Source organism: Calypte anna, chromosome 13 (genome assembly GCF_003957555.1).
Source record: "Calypte anna isolate BGI_N300 chromosome 13, bCalAnn1_v1.p, whole genome shotgun sequence".
NCBI lineage: Eukaryota > Metazoa > Chordata > Aves > Apodiformes > Trochilidae > Calypte > Calypte anna.
In genome coordinates, this window is record NC_044259.1 from 10,853,805 (window position 1) to 10,879,412 (window position 25,608).

Below are 25,608 nucleotides of genomic sequence, written 5' to 3' on the forward strand. Positions count from 1 at the left end.
CTTTCCACTGCATAAATGATTTATTACAAACTGCTGAGCACTTGGATGTGAATCCAAACTGCTGACTCACCTGAGGTATGTTTGTTTTCTATAGCTGTTGCATATTTTTAACTAATTTTTTTAATCAGGCAAAGCTGTTTTATTAATGACAACTCTCAGTGGAAACCCCTGCAGTGTTTACTCTCCTCTAAGTTTTATGCTATCAGCTGAAGTTGGGCTGTGTTCAGATGCCCTAAGAAACAGCAAACTCAGAGAAGAACTGTATTGCTAAACTATTTTTGGTGGTTTGGGTGGGGAGTCTGATCACAGCTCTATTTCTCCACTGCTGCTGCTGTCTGGGTTTCCCTCTTGCAGGTTTCATTCTGGTGCTTTTTGCCTCAGCTGTTGGTAAGGCCCAGCTGGCTGTACAACAGCATCTTAGAATACACCCGTGCTGTGCTGGGGACTGAGCTGAGCAAGTTTTACTCCACCAGGTCCTTTCTGCAACCCCAGGATGCAGAGAGCCCTTCTCACTTCCCATCTCTCCAGGGACTTTTCACCCCAGTCCAGTGGCTGTTTCATAACTGTACTTGTTGTGCCCTGCCACCATCTAGTGGTAACTCAACCAGAAACATCCAGAGAGGAGAAGCAGCCTGAGCAAACCCTCCATCACTGGCCTGATGGTAAAGCCAAGCTCTGCTCAGGGTAGGATGGATGCAAGATGTCATTTCATCTGCTAAGGCACACGTTGGGTCAGCAGTGACAGCCCATAAGCAGGGCCCAGAGGACAACTCACAATATTCCCCCCTAAAGATAAGGTAGATTTTTAAGTAAAAAAACTCTGCTGCTTCCCTTTCTGTTTGGCATCACACCCACACCAGGGAAATGATGCTCAGGAGCTTTGACCCCTGGAGGGGCCAGAGCCAGGCCTGTGGGGATGTGGACTTCTCTGTACAACTGTCTGAGCTCCCATGTGGGTACCAGGTGTTGCCCAGGTGTGAAGAACAGAATCAAAGAGGATAAAAAGCTGATGTAGGGCAGGTGAGGAAGAGCTGGCCTGCTGTAACTGGCATCTTCAGGCATTTCAGACATGGAGAGGAAGAGCAGGGGCAGGGAGGGGCATATGTTTGGTCCCACCATGGATGTTTTTCATGTCTGAAGTATGGCTGTGAGACCCTGTCCTACGGTCACTCTAAAAACCTGCAATTCTTTGTGCTGGGAAAGCAAAATTAACTACACCCCTTGTCACAGCTTAAAATCAGATGCCAATTGTCACAGTAAATGAAGCCCAGGTTTTGACTTGGCCATGGTCTTACCTGGGCATTTAAGAAAGCAAATGTCTTTTTTATAGTGAAAATGATGAAATGGTTTGTTAACCAGTTAAAGAGCAAGTTGGATTTGAATGCAGTGCATGGTGCTAAGTGAATAATCAAGGCAAGCAGGCTCTTTAAAATCCTGAAGCAACAAAACTGAGTTAGGTGGAAGAGATTCAGTTGTGCTTAAAAGGGAACCTGGCTACGAGTGAGTAGGATATGGCAGGAAAATATATGCAAAAGAATTGAATGGAAAGGAAGCCATTATTTATCAATAGAACATGCAAAGTGAAAGTTGCTCATCAGCCCTGAATAGAAGCCCAAATACACTGAGCCTTGTAAGGAATGAATACATGAACCAGGATGGATTTCATATGAGCATAAAGGATGAGAAGCCTCCAGCAAGTTTAAGTTACTTTGATTAAATATCCAATGTAGTTTCAACTGAGGTTTTTGGTCCACATGGCTTCATGATATTTGTCCGTGGATAATGGATGTTGTAACCAGGATGCAGGCTTTGGCAGCAAGTGGTATCCCAATTCATTAAGAATAAAGTTTTCAACATTAAATTGCTTTTGAGTCAGCAGGTGCTGGTTCTTCCCTCCCCAGCATCTCTAGATAACATCACTCCAATGAAAAAAGCACAGGGAAAAGTCAAACACTTTGCAAAAGAACACAGACATTTGAATTTAATAAATTATAAAATTAAAGATTCTAATTTGTATATACATTTTTAATATACAGGAAATGGCTATTTATTGCAATTTCTGTTAAGGCATATGTAAGTGAATGGAAGTTGCATATAGATATACAGATGAACGTGGCTAATACTGTGCATTGTAGGTGAGTAAATAAGACATTAAATGCATTATGTAATAAAATAAAACATAAAACCCTTTGAGGACTGGTAAAGCACCAATTTCTAGAATTCTCAAGATATCTGAAAGCATTCTATGGACATGTTGTGAGACTCTAAATATTGAATGGATAAATGATATAAAAAGTGATGCATTCATAATAGACTACAGAGTTTTTAAAGGAATGTTTGGTGAAAAAAAATGGCAGTAGAATGGAACCAATGTAACCAGGACTGGTTTGGGATATTTTTAGGTTTTTTTTCTTCCATGAGGGGCTGTCATTCGGATTTTAAGTTTAGACCAACAGACAAATGACAGTTTAGAAAGCTGTGTATTTGCATGGTTAGATCCCTGATGGGACCACATTGCTTTAACTCTCAGGTCTCTGAGCTGGTCTCTGCAGGAATGTATTTACCTATAAATCTGCTTGCTTATTTTCTGGGGATTAAGTGATATTAAAATACCACTTTCTGCTTAGTGTGTTTCAAAATGCAGTACCTGGGGAACAGAAGACACATTACAGTGATGCTCTTGCCCAGTTACAGGACTGTAGAAAAGAGGAACAGTAGTCAAAAGTGAAGCAGCCAAAAAATGAGTGAAATTTCCACTGCAAAGCAAAGAAATGAAGATCAGCTGAGAGCAAAACCCCTACCAATTGCCTTGGGCTGCTTTTTCTTTATGAATAGAGTTCTGCTCTGGTGTTTTCAAATAGCAGTGAGGTACCTGTGCTTAGGAAATCACCATCATGGGGAACTGCTGGAAGAAAAAATAAAAACACCTTCTGTAGAACTCATGCCAGCTTGAAAAGAAGGCATCTTTTCTCATCTGAAGAGGTGCTTGGGTTTTTTCCCCTCATACAGCAAGACTGTAAAGAGAAGGTAGCAGCTGGCTGTGCTCCATAAGGAGATGGACCAGGCTGTGTCCAACAGCATCTCACTGTCCAGAACAATTTAAACTGAAGCTGCTCCTTCAAATACCATTTCAGTGCTCCCCAAATAATGGCTAGAGAAATATTCAATAGAGTTAAACCCACTGAGAAATGAATTAAATTAAATCTCCCAAAAGGTGAGACTGAGAAGGGAGCAAACCCTTCCTCAACACAGATGCCACCAAGCACTGCATTGGGTCCCTAATGAACACCAGATCTTGTGTAGCACCACACCAGCCTTCTGGAGGCTGCTCCTGCTCCAAGATGCAGCAGAAGTTTGCACCTTATCTAGAAAAATGCTTTTGGTTTTTTTGATTGCAAACTGACTGAAGAAAGAACAAAGCAGTCAAGTTCCTTTGAACAAATGTTCAGCCAGAGTGCCCATGCCACCCACTAGCAAAGGATCCCTTGTGGGAAATGGCCTTGCCCAGCTTACAGCAATTCCTAGCCACTGGGAGACCACAGCTGGAAGTGCCTCAGCACACCAAGACCTTTTTGGACATTGGGGTGCCTGCACTGGGAAAGAGGACTTTCCTCAGGATATTTTGCAGAAAGTTCACTAGAAGTTGCACCAAATGAATTCCTGCTCCACTTGCTACTGGGGCAATCACTTCTAAGTCCCTTGGACAGAAGAGGCTGTGTGTAAGACAGCACTTGAGCTCTGAGCATCTCCTCCTGGTTGACTAAACCTATTCCTGAGGCTAAAGAAGCACAGAAATTATTCAGTGCTTTATCTCAGGCTCCTGGAAGTCAGAGTCCCAGAGAATAAGACTGGTACCATTCCTCACTTGCATAGCTTCAAGCCCCAACCCCCCTCTACCCCCTGAGTTTGTGAGGGTTTTCCTAAGTTTATTGTTGCTTGGATGCACTTCTAGGCTATGAAATAGCTGAGGCTTTGAGGTTTATTTTATTATCCACAGAGCTAAAAGCAGCAATACTAATGTGAAGGGGAAAAAAAAGAGACTTACACTGACCACATCTTATGCAAAAGGAAATGTGGAAGGCAAGAAATACTCACTGAGTCTACAGGCTAGGAGCCCAGCTACATCTTGTGTCTCCTGTGGCACAGGCAGCTGAATGATGTTGATTTAGACACGTCTTCCTTGCTTATAAATAGCATGGTGGGTTTCTTTTCCCTCCAGAGCTCATTACTACACTGCTTTGCTCGGCACAGATGTGTCCTGACCTGCACCACTGCTAAAAACCTGTCCTGTCTGTTGGCAGCCACAAGACCCTCGTCACAATGCTCATGGGGCAGCACCAGGCTACTGGCTCTGAAAGGGCAACCAGGCCATGGGCTGGGGCAAACAAAGGGTCCCCTTGTAGGCAGCTAAAGCCAACACCCCCGTCTGCAGGAAAACTCTCAGTGTTTCATGAGTTTAAAATCTGAGGAGAGACTCCTGCCACTGCCCCAGCCAACTGCTGCTCAATGCTGCCAAAACTGCAGAAGCTTTAGTTTTTGCTTCTCAAAACCAGAACAGATTATTGAGTTGCTTGTGCTGGCTGCTGCTTTCACATCTGCAGCCACATCTGCTTGGTCTGGGAGATGTTTTGTAGTGCTCTGGACTTCAACCAGGCCACTACACTTCCCAGCCTTCACGGTCTTCAACGTAACTCCACCTCTGTACTATCTGAGCAGCTCCAAAATACTCACCAAAGGTATCACCTCAGTCCTGTGTAAGAAGGGCCTCTTGGTGCTCTCCACACCAGCTGAAACGTTCTTTTCTCCTTCAGCTAATATCTCCAGAAAGTATTTTTCTTAAAGCCAGATCTTGTCTTCAAACACTGGTGGCCACAGCTCAGGACAGATGTTCATCATGGCAGGGGTGCAGCCACTGCTCTTCAGCCTCTTGCTTCCTTTTACTTAGCACTGGCTTGTTTGGGAAGCTCATTCCCATGCTGGTGGTGAGGACAGAAGACAGGGTCACAGGGTCACCTTGCAATACTTCTGAAGCTCTTTGCCAGCAGCCAGGCCACAGAATTCCTTAAACATTGCTGGAAACTGAGCACATGGCGTAATAATTACGTGACTACCATGGGCTTTTTACTGGCATGCTGAAACTAAGACCAGCTCAGGCTGGAGGAAGAATCTTACTCTCAGACTGGAAAAGCTGAACTAGAGCCATCAGACCTACCTAGTGGTAAAAGTAATTTCAGGGAAGCCCTGGCCTCTGCAGAGGTTACCAGCAAGAAGGAAACAAATGGTAGAGTCCAAGCAGGAGAAGAACTTCTCGGATGCCACCCGCAGCAAGAGCAGCCACAGTCCTGACTCTGTGGTGCTAGAGCCAAGATGAATAAATTTCTGATCTCCAACCAGGAATTCCAAAATGATCTATGAAAACCATGATGAGCCTGAGGGTAAAGGAAGTACTGCAACAGGGCTGTCAAGGTTACATAGTTTAAAGTTGTGTTAGCAGACCTAGTACCATGGAGTTACTATGTGTGTGTGTGGATTGTTGCATCCGATTGTCAGGGCCACAGCAAACAGTTGGTTTCACTTTCTGCACCCAATTAAAAACTCTCCTAAGGAAAGGGAAGATAATACAAAAATTTCATTCCAAATAACCCTATCCTATGGGAAAAAAAACCCCTACATTTTCCTAACCAAAGCCACCAAAAAGCACCAAGAATTGAGTGCATTCTTCACCTGAAACAGTATGTTGGGTAGAGAAAATTATTAGACCAATAAAAAAAACACCAACAAAGATTATGGGCCTGTTTGGCGTTACACGGAAACCTTAGAACTTATCAACAACATGGATAATTTGTAAACAGAAAGACTAGATGTTGTCAGTCCAAGTTGGCCAGATCTACCCCACTAAATGTCTTGCATCTATTAAAAAATCAGGAGAATCCTCTTGAAATTATTTATGGAAATATGTAAAGTAACGTTTGCCAGCTTTTAATTTACACATAAATACATGGCTACAGAATTTTCTATCTATTTCTATGCAGCCCTGATTCAGAAAGCTGTTGTAAAGCACATGCTGGCTGTAACCAGAGGAGCAGCTCTACCAAAGCTTAGGCTGGCACATCGTGAGCACCTTCCTGGACCAGGGCTGCGTTAGTGCTCAGGTTGATGCAACACCCAGAAGCATCAAGGATTGGCTGACCACCTTGAAAGGGGTTTTATTTCTCTTGGGCTGTTTTCCTCCATGCTAAGTGTAAACTATTCCCAAGCAGTTTATAAGGGCATAGGAGACTTAAAAGAGCCGATAAACTAAGAAAACCTGCTAACCTGGCTGAGGTGTTAGGGCTTGTTTGGATTCAGTGAAAACACTGTAATGATATTGCACTAATACTCTACCCTGTAAACCTGCCCGTGAAAGTGTTTGGATTAGCACTGATGAAACAATCTGTCATTTCCATTTATAGTAGGCTTTAGAATTTGGCATCTCCACCGTAGCACCACTTTGATTTCTCCTCATTTTTAGTCTCTCTGACATGGGCAATACTATGATGTTGGTAACATCTCTATAAGAGAAAAATGTTGTTTGTGCCATATTTCCGTTTTTTAGTTTATTTTCCTAAGAGTCTCTTTTTTCCTTTTCTCTGCAATCAGCTCCTGAATTCTTTGATTCCTTGTCCTTTCATAAGGTATCCTCCTCCGTGTTATGATGTTGTGCTGCGGGACTTCGTTATCCAGCCCGTGGATCTTATAGGGAACATCCACGGCGTTGATTTCTGGGTGTTCCTCAGTGGCATTGGAAAGAGGTGTAGGGGTTTTGGGAAGAAGAGGAGGGCTGGTGGCAGCCTGTGTGGTGGAGACTCCCGTAGGAGGGGTGAAGGTTGTGCAGGAGCTCCTCCTCAATGGCATATCTTATTTAGGTGGGTTGGTTAACATTGTTGTCCTCTGATTAGGTTGCTGCTAAGCAGATTACAGGACTTGCCACACAGCTTATCTTTGTACAGGAATTGAGCAGTAAACGGACTGAATCTATCATGCGACAAAACATTGACTTGTCTCCTTGGCAATGATCTTCTGAAAGAGAGGAAAGAAACAGGTAAATAAAGAGCACCCCTCAGACTTAAGCAGAAAAGAAACACAGCTGAAGGCTTGTAGTGGGCGAGGGTTCGGTATTAAACCAGGATGGCAAAACTGGCAAATGAGCCTTTTTAGGCAGACAGCAAGCTTAATATTAAACCTACGACTCAGCTCATTTGAAGGGGATGTGAAACCCATCTGAACTCCTTGTACCAGCTCCATCCACAATACAGACCATAACAATCTGATTTTTGGCTTCACGTTCTTGAAGTGGTACCCTGAATACTGTGCTGCCACAATGAATTTCTGTTTTCTATTTATTTATCTAGACTGTCTCAATAAAGGTAAATCTATTTCTATGTGTACCACTGAACACTTGGAATTAATCCATTTCCCATTGGAGCTATTTTTTCAGCTGGGTACCTCCACAGCAGCATTGCCTGACCATGTCCCTCCCTTGAGAGAAAAGGAATGCATTCTGCTCAGGCTTTTCTCCTCCTCCTAGAAGGGAGATGATATTGTCAGAAAAACAAATGCCAGTGCCACTGGGAGTGACTGGGAGGTTCAGTACCAAGCCCTGGCTTTTGTGTCACTGACTGGAAAACTGGGAAACTAAAGGAAAGAGCAATAATTGGTAGGTTTTAAGCTGATGATAGATGTAACAATCATCTGCATTATCATAGCAGTGCAACAACAGATCCTGATCTTGCTGAGATACAGGTGACATAATTTAGGCTAAGGCATTAAAGGAGAGCTGGTCACACAGTTTTTACTGTCCAAAAAGCATCAGCAGGCATCAAATCAGAGATTGTGCAAGCCTGTGTGATTTCTGCTCAGAGGAGACCATATGAATTGGTGGATGGTGAGGGGTCAGCAGGCTCCTTGGGGAGAAAGCTGCCTGACCTCCATCCTCTGTACAGGGTCTGCACATCTCCTGTGCCTTCAGGCTGTAGTGATGGAGCTAGGAACTATCAGGAACTGCAGTGAGGGACAAACCCCAGCACACAGCCCATGCTGAAAGGAAGAGGAGCCAGAAGGCTTGGAGAGGAGAGTGCTGAGGAGAAGGGCAGACTGACCAACACTTGGCAGGAACAAAACATTGCATCTCTGTTCCAAGACAGAGATGATATCACTTCTGCCTCTCTCCTTGCTCTTACTACAGTCCCATCTACTCTTACAGTAAAGGATGAGTAACTCCAATTCTTGTCTTTATTTAGACCCTGCCCGATGGCAGAGGTTGTGCTCAAGTCAGGGTGTTGCTGGAGCACTTATTTCACCATCCTGCTCCGAGCACTGACTTACCCGGCCAGCAACCTTCCAGCAAAGTAGAGAACAGAGCAGACTCAGAGATACCAAAGGGAACTCAGAAAGTGCAGGTGCTGCTGCTCCACTCATCCTCAGTTAATAAATCAGGGCATTAGAGGTGTTTAATTGGCAAACATATCAGTCTCAGGGAAATAAATAACTCTTGCTGTTGCTTTCAAATACTAGTGCTGCCTGAGGAAGGTGGAAACACCTCCCTTGCATTGTATTTATGCCCCAATTGTTGCAGAAAAGCAACAAATTTTCCAATGTGTCAATTCATTTACATATTGTCCGAATGCTAAACTGAGAAGCTGCTGAAAATAAACAACTCCTTCCTTAGGAACCTAAGAATAGTACCTTGGTTTTGGAGACATTTTCAAACCGGTATTTAAGAGCTGTAACTGTTCATCTGTGCATGCACAACTCTATACAAATGACTACGTGTGCATATAGAGCTTTTATAGAGATTTTTACATACCATGTAGAGTCCCCTTTGAACATTTTGCTTTGCATTTGCTGCCCCAAATGGCTTGCAAAATAAGAGCCAACAGGTATAACATTAAATGTCATTTCAACAAAGCAGATCTGTTCTTGGCCTTGTAACAATCACTAAAAAGCACCTTTAGAAAAATGCCTTTTTTTTCCTATAAAAAAATATGTAACGCCAAGCTTAAAAATACATGAAAATAATACTGCATTATGTAATGATGTTTAGTGGCAGCTGATAAGTTATATAAATAAACTCTGTGACTTATGGATGTCAGAATGTAATTTTTTGTCCTTTATCCAAACCAAAGTAATCCAGATTTGCTGAACTTTTATTTATTTTCACTTGCAGTATGCATGACAGACTGGAAGTATATCTCAAAACATCAGTAAGAAAAAATAAATCAGTTTCACAGTCACTTTGGTACACATTAGTCTCATAAAAAAATATTGAAAAGCAAACTGAATTGGCACATCTTTAATATTATGTTAAATACATACAAAAACACTAATAAAATATCCCTGATAAACCAAAGTGCATATAGACATAGTGCACAATGCCCAGATACCTTATTGCACCATTCTCTATAGGCCACCCATCCTTGAAACATCACTAAACATTGTCTATTTAAAGGTAACAGTCATGAATATATTTATACAGTTAAACACCAAATTATTTTACATAACAGTATTCAGTGCCAGATATGTGTCTTTGCTTTTTCACCTTGTCATGTAAATTGTTAACATGTTTCAGGAAATTATCATATTAACAGCAAAATTTAAATATGTGATCACATGATAATGACAAGTTTGAAGTGCTACACTGTTTGACGACCCAAAGATTCAAAAATGCCACTTTTCCAAAGAATATGATCAATGCAATAAGGTAGTCATTTGCTCCAAGACTGCAGTTTTAAAGTCAATACATTTCTACTATTGGTACTGACTGTCACAAACAGTTTTATGACTTGTGAATGCCAAATCTCCAACACAAACACAGAAGGTGAAAGCAAGAATGCAGTTAAATTTCAGGAAGTCAGGTCACAATCCTGGCTTGATGAGGATATGGATATGCACTTGTGCAAATTAACCTCAGATTAAATTTACTATCTCCTAATATTTATCATTCAAGTAAAAACACTCCATATGAAGATTAACTCAAGGTACCAGTGTACTGTTTATCTTTAAAGCTGGAGCTGGTAAATTAATGCCATTGACATTTCAACATTAAGGCATTTTTCTAAAATTCTTCTAAGCAAAAAAAAAAAAAAAAAAGCAATAAAAATTGAGGTAATTCTGTAGTAGTTCACACTGTTATGTTTGCCAGTTGACACATCTATAGAGCACACACACACACACACAACCATACCAGTCAAGTCAGACATGCACATGGTGAAAAAAGACCAAAGATGTAATGAGTATAAACAGCTCCACGCCGAGCAGCTGGAGACATCGTAGTTGATGAAAACATCCTATTGCCTCTGCCAGGTTCAGAAAAAACACCACCACGCAACCTTCAACGTGGCCCACGCCCGTTCTGCTTCGGTTTTGCTTCTAAAGGACCCAAAACCGGCAAAAATTGTATGAAAAGGAGGCAGCGTTTCTCAAGGAAAAATATTTCAAACCACCACCAGGAGTTTGGCGAGAGCAGGCAGCTTCGTAGCAGCAGAAAGTACTGACACAAACCCAGTTTCTTTTTCCTGGTGAGCCCTCCACGGGTTGCAAACATAAATGTGAGGGTCAGGGATAAAAAATGAGGAGCGAGGGTGAGTAAAGCGATGGCAACGCAAAGGAAAATGGAATGAAAAAATTCTTCTACTCAACAGACTACCCTGCCAGCAAACTGAACCTAGAGAATTATGATATTAAGGGTTTTAGATAAAGGAGAACTTTAGCACTACAAGGTGTCATTATTGTGATGTGATCACACTCACAATAAGTTCTCAGTTTTCCTATCAAACTGAACATCATGAACCAGTAAGAGCCTTTTTTCACCATCACCAAGCAACAAGCAAACCGATCCCAGCTCCCTTTCAGAGGACTGCAACGTACTGTGGAGATCCAACTTCACACATCCAACACTTCAAGACCTCCACCACCAGTGCTACGCAAGCTCCAGAGAAGAAAGACACCGAGCACCAAGTGCCTGGTGTGAAAAAAAGATTCAGCCCAAGATTTAAACTTGGCAAAGTCAAGGGAACTTTCCGCATAGAGAGAAGAAGAGAGCAAAAGGCAAAGTCCACATTTGATGTGGCATGCATTTAAGGGCAAAGGCAGAGTTATAAATGGGTCTTTTACTTGAAGATATTTTCTGGATGGGGTAGTCTGGATCAGGTCTTGACAGCCACTGTATCATGTAGGTTTTCTTTGAAGGATCAGAAACGTTTCCTTGAATAGAGGGGAAAAAAAAAAAAAGATTTTACACAACAAATGTTATCATCAAGTAGCTGACCTGTCAGATGGGGGTGAGCTAAGAGGCTGAGTGAGTTCTGATGGTGAAGAAGCCATGGGAAGGCTTATGAGCAGGCTGTACAGTTTTGAGCAGAAGGTGCTGGTGTGCCAGTTTCTACAACTTGTGCCCAACAATGAAGGCAGCCTGAGGGCCAGTTCTCCAGCAGTAAATCTCACAGGAGCATTAGGACATTACAGATGTCCTAAGATCCAACTAGACTAGTTTAGTTACACTGCCTCTTTAAAATCTTTGCACTGCAGAGCATGATGGACGGCTTGGTTCTAATTAAGAATCAAAAGCTACCCTGAGAAATATACCAAGAATGAAAGAAAAAATAGGAATTACAATAATAGGAATATGTAAAATGATCTTACAAATATAATTTGCAAACAGCTGAAAAGCTAACAAGGATAGAGGCATCATGTCCTGGATTCAGTAGGAGAAAATTTACTGTAGCTTAAAAAAACTGAGTCAGAAAACCCTTGAAGACAATTTGTGCTCAGCAGAATGAAAAAAAAGCTTGGAACTGTCATGGGAGATGGTGAAAGCAAAAGAGGCATCTTTGTACATCATGCCCTTGATGAGCCCAAACACAGCAGCCTCTTGCCAAGCCCAGCATGGGACACAGGGCTGGAATCAGGCTGGACTTCTCATCCAAGGGAGCTGAGGGAGCTGTACAGACAGATCCAGCCATCACCACTGTGATGATGGCTACCACAGCCTCTCATGCTGTTCTGGGGTACCTAGTGCTACCCAGCATGAGAAGAGAACATCCACAGGCCACACAACAGCTCCACATTTGGAAAGTCTGCTCAAAACTGGGCTATGGAGAAACTGTCACCCCAGGCAGATGTAGTACACAAGCAGAAATTCAATGAAGGCATTTCAAATAAATACAATCAAAATAACTTTTTTTTCAACAAGTAATACCTGTGAGAGGAGAGGAGAGGAGAGGAGAGGAGAGGAGAGGAGAGGAGAGGAGAGGAGAGGAGAGGAGAGGAGGAGAGGAGAGGAGAGGAGAGGAGAGGAGAGGAGAGGAGAGGAGAGGAGAGGAGAGGAGAGGAGAGGAGAGGAGAGGAGAGGAGAGGAGAGGAGAGGAGAGGAGAGGAGAGGAGGAGGAGAGGAGAGGAGGAAAAGAGGAGAGGAGAGGAGAGGAGAGGAGGAGGAGAGGAGAGGAGAGGAGAGAGAGAGGAGAGGAGAGGAGAGGAGAGAGAGAGGAGAGGAGAGGAGAGGAGAGGAGAGGAGAGGAGAGGAGAGGAGGAGGAGAGGAGAGGAGAGGAGAGGAGAGGAGAGAGAGAAGAGTAGAGAAGAGAGAGAAGAAGAGAAGAGAAGAGAAGAGAAGAGAAGAGAAGAGAAGAAGAAGAGAAGAGAAGAGAAGAGAAGAGAAGAGAAGAGAAGAGAAGAGAAGAGGAGAGAAGACAGAAGACAGAAGACAGAAGACAGAAGACAGAAGACAGAAGACAGAAGAGAAGCACTTACTTGGACATGGAGGTAGTCTGCAAACCCTTACAGTCTCTGGTTTGTTTTCTTTACAAAGTCCAATAGCATTGTCCCTGGTCCGGCACAGGACCGGGCGGTCCTGAGTGCCATTGCCACAGCTGACAGAGCACTGAAAAGAGATGCAGCAGTGAGACCCTCAGCCACACTTTGGAAACAATGGCTTAGAAATTAGACTTTTGAATTTCAAACCACTGCCCTTGATTTGAACTGACACAGTGAAGTATTTGAACCATCACTGTCCTGACAGGAGCAAAGCAAGAGGGAGAACCACTGCTTTTTGTGGTGTACCAGTAATTGTGAAACACTGCAAGAAAGAGCTTATGGTTTGAACATTAAAGAAACAACAGTAAATACATTCTGAAAATAAAAGACTGTAAATGTTCATCTGTTCAGTGTGCATTGCTTGTGACATCTATTCAAACCAGTGAAGTTAAAAATTGTGCAACTGTGCATGACACAGTGCCAAAATAAAAATGTTGTATCACCAAACATAGCCATGTTTTTGAACCAATTTAATGCAGGAATGCTGAGACAAACTGCAAGGATCCCATGTATCATTCCATGAGTGTTGGAGCCTAACTTGCTCAAGTGCCCTTAATCACAGTGTCAGAAGGCTTCAAGGTCTTTTTTACTTAAAAGAAAACAAAACAGCAGATCAAGAATCAATTGAATAGAAAGCAAAGTACAAACCCCAAGATTTGCCTCCCTGCATTATAAGAAATGCTTGAGACCTGCAGAAAGAGCCTGACCTGTGACCAGGGTCCTATTCTCCACTGTGCTGGGCAGAGCTCCCTGTTGCACGGCCTCCTGCCTTCTGGGCGGTCGTTGTTGCAGTACTTGGTGTGCACGGAGCGGTTGGTGTTGTCCTGCAGGGCTTGGATGCATCGCACAGATCTGACCTGATATCCAATCTTCCCACAGCTTCTACTGCAAGGCTCCCACTCTCCTGTAACCCATCTGGGTTAGTAAAAAGAGAAGAGGTTGAGTAAAATTCCCTCTTTCCTAAATTAGGTGAGTTTCCTAAATTTTCAAACTGTCTGTTGAAGTGTAACTCTTAAGCACGGGTTTAACAGGATGTTAATAATATCCTGCTATGGAAAAAGAAGATTGAAAAGATATAAGCAGTTACATGAAGGGTTATTTGACCAGGTCTCTGAAAAATCAGAAGAGGACCCAGCTGTACTGTCCACGCTGAGCTCAGGCAAATCAGGGCCTCAGCACCATCAGTAGTAGGTTTGGGGGAAGTCAGCACTCCACTGAAGATCAGTGGCTCTGAGTTCATGATGTGCATATCAGTTTGGCCACTGAAAACTGAAACCTATGGTTTGTTCTGTGGCATAGTAGAAACTTCACTAGTCATCCAAACTGACTAAAGAATTACAGCCACAAATTGCTAGGCACTTAAGGGCAACAAGGACAGCCAGGACCAGAGGGGATTTTTGCAGCGTACTGGAAGCTTGGTTAAAATCGAGTAAGTGAAGCTATACAGCACCCTATAAATATTTACAGACTTGAGGGAGCTGCAAGAAGGAAATGTTGTTCAATGTAAACAGTATTCATAGGATAAACTTTACCAAAAATATACATAGCCTGAAGAAATACCCTGAGTCTGAAGTCATTGTTCAGAAATACTCATAAAATCCTGGGCATAAGGCAATACACTAACTAATGCTTGAGTTAAACAAAAAGCAAAGTGGTAATTTAACCCAACTTACTCTTTGTTGCCTATTGAAATTAGAGAGCTATGGAGGAAGGCGAGTGCTGTGGAGCACAAAGCCATGAAGCCTCCAGTGATTTCAGAGAAAAAGATGATTTTTTTCCCAGCAGTGAAGCAGCAGCGTGTTAGTGTAATGGGTGTCACAGAGCTTCATAAAATTTCTTAAATAATTGCCTCTCCTCTGTACAAGTGCAAAAACCTCTGCTGCCATTGTATGGAAACAGAAGTGACTGAAACATTCAGGAATCGAAGTATGATTTAGGATCCTATTGAGTCTTTGTGGTACCTGGGTCCAATTATATTTGCAGCTGAAAGAATTCAGTACTTTCCAGACACCCTGATGCAGTTAGGTCATTGCTTCAGTTTTCCACTAAATAAATGTTAAACCCTGACCCATGCTGAGTTTATGGGGAAGAGTTTCTTGACTTTTCTCTCCTTCAAACCATTTTTGAAAGGAAGTTAGGAAATATTGTGTGGTATGTTCTACTTGTTTGCTGTGCTTCCTGGAATCTAGACTTGGTCCCCAGAGATAAAATCTGGGATCAACATACTCTATTTCCATTGCAGTAGCAACACAAGGAACATATGAGTCCTACATGTGACAGGAATAACCTGCTGTCAGTCAAAAAAACACCTGTAAAATGTCAATTAAAGTACTTATAATATTAAAAAATATGAACTATGTTTAGTAAAGATGAGGGTACAACAGGCATACCGTGATGTATATGGGCAGTCAGGGTGAAATATTTTTCACTTTGTTTAAATGTCCAAATATACTCTGGAATATGTCCAAATCTTGAGGAAGATTTGGATTTGAGACACTGTATGAAATTGCTTTTCTTATGGAGAACTCTGCAAATTTGTTCCTACATGGTTAATTTGCATTGTGTAAAATCAACTGCTATAAATTGAATTTATGTCTATTTTTTATTACCTCAAGATGGCCTGAACACAAATGTCTGGAACAAGACAGTGCTTCTTTTCTAATCCAACTTTTTTTTTCAGAAATAATAGGAACCAGCAGTTCCAGAAATGGTATTTCTACAAGCAGAATACGGCATCACATCCTCACAGTCCTGGGTATCTGTAAGGATGCGAGGAGGTGAAGCTTGAGTCACCTTCCTTCAGGTGACAAGTGCTGGGTGTAGTGGGTTCTGCAGCCAAGTGGTGTGGGTGGCAGTGATGCTTACATGGGCTGGGAGCACTCCTGGAGGTTGCACACCCTCCGAATGGGCTTTGGCTTCTGGATCATCTCACAGTAACTCCGATGAACCATCTTGTGATCCGACTTCCTCCGGCAGCCGTATTTTGTGAACTGGTAGCCTGAAGAAAGAGACTCCTCTTATTTTCAGTACTGGTGGATTTTACACAGGACTCAGGTCTCAAACCAACAGCACATGTACAGTCAAAGGTCACAGTTTGAACACAGATGAATGTGCTACAGTGGGAACTGTAAGTTGGACTGAATCTACTTATTCATGTAGATTTAGCACCCAGAACTGCTCATCCCCTTTCTTTTTCACTATAATCCACAATGAGAAAAACATCTAGCATTTAAGTCTGATTTTTAACCCTATTTGCTATTATCTATTTATTAACCCTCCTGTACTCCTGGTCTCCCTAATGACTTGTGGCAATGAACTCCACACATAGTGTTAATTCTTTCAGTTTTTCCCTTAATCAATTTTGAATCCTTGGGGTTTTGTTTTTACCTCCTCCGCAAGGTTTTGAACATTGGGACCACTTTTTCAGAGCCCATTCATATGATACCGAGTCCTCTTCCAAAACATTATTGTTATCTACATTCAAGGAATCTTCATGGATCATGTACTTGTAAGTCAAAGATATCTTGGCACCACCATGAGGAATCACCTAGTAAGCAAAACAGATGTAAGCAAAAATAGATTTGTAAGACTGATACCAGAAGCTATGAGAGATGACATGAAATAGCTGTCATCAGATATAAAAACATCCCCGGGAGGGTTTAAACCTTTTTGCTGTGCTCAACACATTTTTTTTCCTCCTTATGAAAAAGTATCTCTATCCTTATGACACAGAGTTTCTAAATGGCAAATTAAGAAAGACTGTTGTTGATTTAGACCAATTTTTCTTGCCAGCACTGAACTGATTTCATGATACTACATTTTTTCCATATCCCATCATAAAGGAAGGAAATGTTGTACTAGAATGATAACAGACAGTTCCACTGAAAGACAAAGCAAATTCTAATCCACAGACAAGTGAAAGTGGTAAAGAAAGTTGCTTATATTTCTGATAAAACACAAATATTCTTATGATAATCCTGGGACTTCTGTGCAGCCTGTTACTTAATCCTGACAGAAATATAAACTATTTAGAAAGAGTTTTCACTATCAAACTGCACTAAGACAAATGCAAGAAAACAGCTGAATGTGAAGAAATTGCAAAATATTAGTCCTTTGAAAACATAATATTTAGTCCTTCTCTGTCATTCAGCTGTTGTAGATCAACACACTTCAGCTGCTTTCAGAGGGATTCTGAAGCAGCCTACCCCAGTTCTTTGTAGTTTATTGATTGCTGGTTTGAAATGAAAAAAATTAATATAGTTGGGTGGGTTTGGGAACCACAGAATAGGCTGAGTGAGCCTGGAAGCAAAAGAATCCTGCATCTGCCTTTGCAGGATACATTTCAAAACATGGACAGGAGGAGGAGCTATCAGATCTATCTGATAGGAACCATTTTGACCTTTCTTTAACTAATGCTGATGTGTCAGATGTGTTAAATAAACTGAAGAGCTTCTCCACCGTGGCCATTCTCTAGTCCATCCACAGGACCTGATGAGGAGAGCTGGTTGCTCAACACATAACCCTGAGCTATAACAGCTCTTGAACAGAGCAATAAATGAGGAGAAAGGAATCAAAATACATCTATTGTCTTTTAATTGAAGCAGATGTTTTGTTGCAACTCACAAGAGGAATCTAAAATATATTATAGCAAGTTATGGCTCTGTAACCCTGACATTGTGTTCCATGGAAGATGGTTTTCATTTGACTTACCAGAATAACTATTCCATTACGCAGCGGCCCCATGGTCTGCACGGTTTCTCTATCATCATCATTCCGATATTCCCACTCCACACCCATGTCAATAAATACTTTAGAGTCTGGGACGTAGTTGTCTTCACTTAGAATGAATTTCCCCGTTTCACGATTTTTAATTGCTAGGAAAAAGAAAAGAAGTTCATTTCTGAGTTTGGTTCTCCTCTTGTCCCACTGGTAGAAGCAGAAGAGGCCTGTGTGGATTTTTACCTCACAGACTTGGAAAGACTTTTTCAGGTGAACTTCCAATGCTTTCCTGCTCAGCCCCAGAAACATCAATCATTTTTTTTTTTTTTTTTCTCTTTTCCATAGCCTTCCTTGCCAGAGAAATGATGCCAGCACGACTGCACCGCATGTGTCCGTCTGTCTGCTCCCAACTAACAACTTCTGAATCCAGTGGCCAAATCTGAGCCAATTTGACAGACAGTGGGGGGTCCCACGGCCAGTCAGCTTTCTGACAGGTTGTAAGGCAGCTCAGGAGGCTCCTACTGCTCCAGAAAAGAAAGGCTACTGGGCTAATCCTCAGCGGGTCCCCACAGCAAGAGAGAGACACTGGATACTGTATTAGTTCTCCTGCTCAGATGCCCTGGCACTGACACAGCTCTGATTAACCTCTTGCTGCTCCACAGGCACCTGCCATCACACCCAGCCTGATTCCTATGGTTTTGCTGTCATCAGTGCCCCATCTTTCACCCAGAAAGACTTTAGCTTGTGTGAGGGTTTTCTCCTGAGATGGAAAATTTGCTCTCCTAGTTAGAAGAAGCAGGGACTGTTTGTTATTTACCACCAGATCTTAAGTCCCTTTTCCCTCTAGTAGCTACCTGAGCATCCAACTCCCTCAGCACTGCAAGGAAGCTATTAGTGTCCCCTGTGTATCCTTCCCACCCCACTTCCACAGAAGAACCTTGTCTGACTGGGTGAGCTTCCCACAGGGCAGCAAGGGAAGCGTTTGCTGGTGAGGAGCTGGAATCACTCATGGTACCATTAGCAGGCCATTCGCTGGGAATCTACTTCCAATTAATAACAACCTACCAGATGCTGTTGCATTGATCTGAGGGCACTGTGAGGAGCAGATTTCAATTATTTTCTAAGCCACACAATTGATCAGGCAACCTTGTGTCAATGCTGTTAGCAACAGGGCAGAACCTGAAACTGGTTTGGATGTGTCTGGGAAATGACTGAGGGTAGGAAGCATGTTATGCTAAGAGATGCACATGAAGATACTGCATTGCACCCTATATTGTGATTCCCCTCTTCTTCCAGCAGCTTTTCCACATGCACATGCCAGCCCAAGGCTCTCCTGGCTGGGACACCAGGGAATACATTGCAGGGAAATCCATGTTTGTTAATTTAATATGTTTAAAGGAGGTATGTGGTGTGGGAGGATAATGGGTAAACAAATGCATAAACACATTGTGAAGTTCCAGAGACAAAAATAAACAGCAGAAAAAATAATCTGACTGAAATTTTTCCACCTTGTTACTTACCAAGATTATGGCTGGTGGCATCTGTTTCCTGTATCAGTAAATGTCTCGCACCAACAGGAATTTCAAACATCTTAATGTGTCCTTTATTGTAGTATTTGAAAAGATAGTAACTGGTTAGTATGTGATGAACAGGAAGAGTCTGTTTTTGGCTTTTAAATAAGTCTTGGTTTCTAAAAGCAATGTGTATAACAGCACACTGAACCTAATCCAGCACCACTCCCATCACTATTTCTGTGCCAGGCTATAGCACATAACTGGGAGAAAGGGCTTTGGGGCAGAAGAAAAATGCCTTAAGTGTCATCAATAAACTGACTTCATGAAATGTGACTGCCAAATGCAGTCACAGAGTCACCATGCAAGCTCCTGTCTGACAGTAATGCCAACTTATTGTAGCACTCCAATAATTCTAATGGAGCAGGTGATGGACACCAGCTCTTCAATATGTCCATAGCTCTCCAACATGGAGCACTGAAGCTCTCCTCTATGCTTCCACAGGTCCTGATACCAGTAGACTTAACCAATCACTGGAAAAAAGTCTTCTTTTCAAATCCTGAACGCATCACAAAATAAAGTCCAGATGTTTATTTGCATTAGTAATGTTGTAAGGGATTCGGGATTTCTCTGGTACTTTCCATGAAACAGAAGAGGTTGAACAAAAGTACCCTGTATTCCCCAGGACAAATCAGACTGAATGCACTGACCTGGTTTCTTTGGCACTCTTGAAAATGTTCCTTTCACCACTTTGCAGTGGGAATTATCTCCTCCACAAACACCACACTTATCTTCCTGCTTCGTGGAACCTATGACCCTGTCACACCCGACTTTCTGTGCACAAAAGAGAAGAGCAGTCATTCTTATTTAGCTATGACTGAATTTAAGATTCAATTTAAATGACCCTTCAGATATCAAAGCCCAGACTTCAACTTCAGCAAAGGATGAATTGTAGTATTTTCCTAGAAGATCAACATCTAAACAGATTGTAATACTTCCAGTTCACACAATAGCTGTCAATCATTTTTACATTGTGCTTCACAGTGGTTCTCTTACTGAAGGAAACAGGCTGGTTAAAGAAAAGCTTTTAAGCCTCAGCTTATCATAAGCAGATGCTTAAATTCCAGGAGAATCAAGGCATCTGTGAGGATAAGCACCTTCACCAGTGCTTTGCTAAGTCAGAGCCTCTAATTCTGTCAGATGATGACCTTCAGCAGATCCCAACTTACAGCAACTGTAATTGATTTTTTAAAAATAGCACAATCAAATACTGAGAGAAAGCACATCAGCCATATCTTAACACCTCTTTCCTTGAAAGCTGCTGCATGTTCCTGTTTCATTGTACATTACACCCCCACTAAACCTCAGCAGGAAAAGCTTTCATTGAAGGGAACAGATGTAATAGATCTTCTTAAAATACTGCATTAAAGATTACTTGTGTAGGTAGGTGCTGGAACTGAGTCACATGCAATGTGATGGCAACTGTGAATATCACACACAATATTGTGACAATAATCCTAATGAAATCTCCTCCTGGCCCAAAGCATTATTATAATTAGTCGTTCTTGGAGAGAAACTCAAGCTACCATTTTAGTTGTTTACACAATACCAAGCTCTGGAACTCTCCACTCACCAAGCAGTCTCCTCGCACGCAGATGCTGTAAGGGTCTTTGTAGGAGCAGCGGGTCCCATCATGCACCATCCTCTTCATGTACACCACATCCCCCGTTTCCTTTGATTCACAATACAGGTGGCACCTTTCCTTAGCTGAAAAATGACCCAAATTGTGCGTGTTCAGATCGAAGATTTCAGTTGCTGACTTTGTGAACAGCACTTTCCATACCGTTAGCAATCGCTCCTTCCTTGCACACATCAGAGAGCACAACACAGGACTCCATAAATCATTGGTGTTGATCCCCCTTTGAAGCCTGGGTGATCAGCTAGAAACTGCTGAGTCATAAAGCACCCATGTATCATCATTAGGAGGCAATCTTCAAAATAACATGTCATTTACTTGAGGGGGGCCTCTATTTAATCCTTTGTCGCATGATGCAAGCTGGCAGAGGTTTTGCAGTCTGCTACTGCCTGCTCCCCAAGTGTTTCCTTCTCATTTAATTGAGGTTGGGAGCTAACAGCCAATATCACTCTGTGCTACCCTGGCAGATGCACAGCAGAGGATGGGAGATGGGGTGCTCAGGGTGCTGGGAGCAGCAGAAGGGCCATAGCACACTGTAGCACAGGCTTGCTCAAGCACACCATGGGCTACACTCCAGCCTGGCAACTTTTTCCCAGCCACAGGATGAGATGCTGCTCCTCTCTGTCCCCATCACATACACAATGTGTCAGACACATCCAGCTGAGCTGCGTGTGAAGTGTAGGGATTTATGTTGCCTTTGAGCCACAACTGCATTATCTGCACAAAGTATGTCACTGATATGCCTTATCTTTACAAAAGGGACTTTTAAATATATTAGAGTTCAAGCATAAGCCACCCTCTGGCCTTGTTTTCACACAAAAGCTGTTCTCTCTAATATCCCTGAAAAGATAAATGTAACTCTAAAGGTGGCTGCAGTTATACCGTAGTTATAAGGGAAACCAGCAGTGCCCAGTGATCAGTGCTCAGACATCAGTAAGCTGGTGTCTGACCCAGAAGGCATTGAATTTAATAGAAAAATATCTGATTCATTTCAGTGTTCTTTGCAGCAGACTGCTCCAAGGGCCAAAGCAGAAGCAAAGGTCTGTGGGCCACAGCATTCATCCCCTCTCCCTGTGCCAGCAAAGCTATTTCATGGAGCTGAGCTGTGAGGCTGTGTCTGTGCCTCTGAAAATCCCACCTTGCACAAGATGGCATGAAAAGAATGAAGGAACCCTGAGAACTGTTTGGGAAGAAAGGCAAATTAATTACAAGGAATTTGCTCTTCACTTCTGGCAGAGTATCCTCTCACTGGAATGCAGAACAATTCACCCAAAGTGATCCTTCCCCTCTCTGAGCTTGGTGCCTGGCTGAGGACAGCTTAGGACCCCAGTACCTGCCCTTTTTCATCCCAACCCTGCCCAGGAGCACCCTTTATTCATAGGAGGTGACCAGGTTTAAAACCAGCCCATGCTGCTTGTCAAACAGCTTGTGAATCATTGCCACCTACTTTTTTGCTTGGTGAAACCTCTTCTGTTCTCAACACAATGTGGCAACAGCAGAGCAACAGCCATCAAGGTCTCAGTCAACCTGCTGCCCTTACACTGACAGTTAAGCTGAGGAGTTAAGAGAAAAATGAACATTTTTGTTCTAAGAAGTGATCTCTGCTGAGGTGCCAGACCATCAGACTGACTATACTGGTTCCGACCCAGCACCCACCCACCCCAACACCTGCCAGCAGTCTTTGAAGGAAGATATAAGAACAAACCTGGTATTTTCTCAGAATATTCTCCAAGTTCCTCATAAACTGCAGCTTAAGAACTTCCTCAGTCATGGGTGGAGCTTGGTATTTAATGCTCTAATGGATTATAGAACTTTCTGGCATCTGCAACTTCCTTTGGCAATGAGTTCCAGTTTAATTATTTGCTGCGTGGAAAATACTTCCACATACTTGCTTTAAATCTGCCACCTGATTATTTTATTTGATGTTCCCAGGCTTGTGTTATGAGAAACAGTAAATAATCATTCTATCTTCAGTCTCTTCATGTCACCCCCAATTCTGTAACTTGATCTTTTTAAACTAAATCATTTTTTCAGGGTGAAAAGTCCTAGTTTATCTGAACTCTCTTATTCAGAAGTGATTGTTTGTTTCTTTAGTTGGGCCTAAACTAAACTAGTTTAGTTCAGCTGTGGACTTTCCAGCAACAGTGAGACAGGCACAACCTGCTCTACACTGGAAGAGTATTTAAAGTGCAGATGCCTCATGCAGACACAGAGAGGCAGATCAGTGCTCTCCATCATTCACTGAACCAATATTTTCCTAAAGCTATTCCCAGCACCTACACCTTTCCCTTCACAGCCCACCTTGTGCACAGACCCTGCTCACTTGCACACTCGCCGTTTTTAATCCATTATTGTTGTTTATCAGCACCAAACTTCATTTACCACATTCAGTTATTTAGTGTTGAAGGTCCTAGTGCAGCTCTCTGTGGGCTGCCTTATTTTAATTCACTTGAGTGATTTTGGATCCTGTGAAAATTTTTTCACCTTGTTGAAAATTTTTTCACCTCTCCCTTTCCTTGGTCACTGCCATGTGGGCACAGCACTACCCCTGCTCCCAGCAGCCATGTCTGGGACACACTTCCCCATTCCCTTTATTCTCATGATAACACAGTTTAAGAGCAGTTATTGGGGAACAGGGTCCAAAACTTTAAATCAAAGCACAATATATTCATCAGATCACTCGTACACTCTTTGCTAAAGCAAGGTTTCTCCAGAAATGGTTTTACTTCTCCTTGTGTAACTTTTACTCCTCTTTGCAGGTGATTTTACTTTTCAGGGGGAAAAGGGACCTCTCACCATCAACGTGTTCATAGGGGAGCCAGTGATGTTTGGTGTTCTGGTACTCAAAGTAAGGATCCCACTGCTTGCACTGCTCCTCTCTGAAATCTTCCAGGTCCTTAGGACACTCCTGAGTGTTGCACAGCTGGAACTCGTAGCTTGGCCCCATGCACGTGCGGCCTCCATTGGCTGGACTGAGGGAGGAGGGAGAAACCCACACTTAGCTTTGCTCTTAATGCACAAATCAAGCATTTATCAAATTCTTTGAGGAATAATTTAATTCCCAGTCATGTCAGTAGGCATTGGGTGAAGCAAGTGATCTATTTCTGATATGAGAAATATACATTTTTTTTAAAAAAAACCTGTTGTTGCTATTTAGCTTTCAAAAAGCAATTTCTGCAAGCAAAGCCTTGAATCACTTGACCAAGGCAAGAAAAGACATTCTTTGGTGAATGATAGTGCAGGACAGAAAATGATGATGCACACATGATTTGCACACAAGCAGATGAAGTGCCTCATTCACCCCTAAGCCAGCAGCAAACCCAGAACCAGCTCCGTGCTGCACCTCCAGGCAAATGAGCATTGGATCCCTGTTGGGTCTGGCAGCCCAGAGCTGGGTTTGTAACTGGGTTTGCACCCTCTTGCAGAAACACAGAAAATATTTTAAATGATACATTCAGCTTTCCTACATGAAAATAGATTTTACAAATAAAATTGTGCCCACAATTATAAAGGTTACTTTCATGTTACCAATATAACAAAGGTTGAAACTAGAACTGGTACATTTTTTCTTAACAGAACATCAGAAAATGCTGCTACACAGAACTCAGCATTATTTTTTTAATCAGTGATCAGTTTTACCACTAGGAAGTTAAATCACTTTATCAGTAGAAAATGAGAAAGTCAATGTTAAAATATATCCTGTCTGGTAAAATAATTAAATTCTGCTTGTTGTTTCAGTTCTTGCTGTTGGGATCTTGACACTTTGTGACATCGTAGTAAGATAGCAATAATTGTACATTTCAAATCCTTTGCCCATACCAATCTATTTTAAACCTATTATCCTTCCAGTGATACTGAGATTAAAACATTCTAGATTATCTAGATGAGCCATATTTAAGATATCAAAGCAAACCAATTCAATATAATTAATATGAACTTGGGGGAGGTTCTGATCTCTGGTCCAGACTGGAATGAAAGCAGTTTGAAAATATTTTAAGACCCTCTTCTTGAACTACCCAAAAAAGATGGATTAAGCAAAAAAAATTTTTAAAGGTATATTAATTTAAAAAATATAATCCAGAACATCACTGATGTTCTTTGAAACTCATGCAAAAAAAAGACATTAGGTAGGACCCTAAACTTTTATTTATGCTTTAAGCAATAGTGTACTAAGCACTTTCAAGACCCTTGTAACTGCATAACCAGCTGAATGGATATAAACTAAGAAACAAACACGTTTCATGACTTGTTAAGGGCCAAAACCAGAAATTTTGACAACACACACAGTTTAACAGCTGCCTCTCCACATCTTTTAGTGCATTACTGCACCAGAAGTTTAGGGAGGCTTCTCACCACTCGTTCACTCCACACCAGAACCAGGAGTTACTTACTGGGGGTTGTCACACTGCCGTGTCCTGTACTTCACCCCGGTGCCACAGGTCCGAGAACAAGAGCCAAACTTACTCCATGCCCCCCAGTGGCCATCCTGCTTCAAGATGTCTGGGGTTAGCCAGATGCAGTGACCCTTAAAGCAATGCTAAAAGAGGAAATCAGATGTCAAAAATGATCAGATGGTTAAATTATATTATACAAAAAGGTACTACAGATTTCATTCTAGGCAAAAATTCTGGATTCTTTTTCACCAGGAGAGAGACCCTGCCCATTATCCCAAACTCACTCAGGTTTTATGAACTTGCACTTAGTAAATAAGCACTTAAATGCTTGCAGGATTCAAGTGTACCAAGTTTTGGAAACTGTTCTCTGCATTGCATCTCTTCATTGCCTGTCTGCACTGGTGATTTCAAGGGAAATGGCAGAGTCCCAAATCTTGGAGC

The 25,608-nt window shown here is 42.2% G+C and overlaps 1 protein-coding gene across 2 annotated transcripts in view; it reads right to left on the bottom strand.

Moving 5' to 3' along the window:
- Window positions 1-2,082: 2,082 nt before the first annotated feature.
- The window catches only part of ADAMTS2 (ADAM metallopeptidase with thrombospondin type 1 motif 2), a 172,471-nt gene continuing 148,945 nt past the window's right edge, over window positions 2,083-25,608 (bottom strand). For both annotated transcript variants that reach the window (XM_030459270.1, XM_030459269.1), the window contains exons 11-22: window positions 25,165-25,310; window positions 23,570-23,745; window positions 20,711-20,844; window positions 19,788-19,911; window positions 19,087-19,167; window positions 17,558-17,721; window positions 16,235-16,394; window positions 15,713-15,845; window positions 13,555-13,762; window positions 12,785-12,914; window positions 11,152-11,241; window positions 2,083-7,059 (exon numbers count right to left, since the gene is read on the bottom strand). In XM_030459270.1, coding sequence (XP_030315130.1) covers window positions 6,935-7,059; window positions 11,152-11,241; window positions 12,785-12,914; window positions 13,555-13,762; window positions 15,713-15,845; window positions 16,235-16,394; window positions 17,558-17,721; window positions 19,087-19,167; window positions 19,788-19,911; window positions 20,711-20,844; window positions 23,570-23,745; window positions 25,165-25,310 — 1,671 coding nt within the window. In that variant the 3' untranslated portion in view covers window positions 2,083-6,934. The remainder of the gene's footprint in view (window positions 7,060-11,151; window positions 11,242-12,784; window positions 12,915-13,554; window positions 13,763-15,712; window positions 15,846-16,234; window positions 16,395-17,557; window positions 17,722-19,086; window positions 19,168-19,787; window positions 19,912-20,710; window positions 20,845-23,569; window positions 23,746-25,164; window positions 25,311-25,608) is intronic.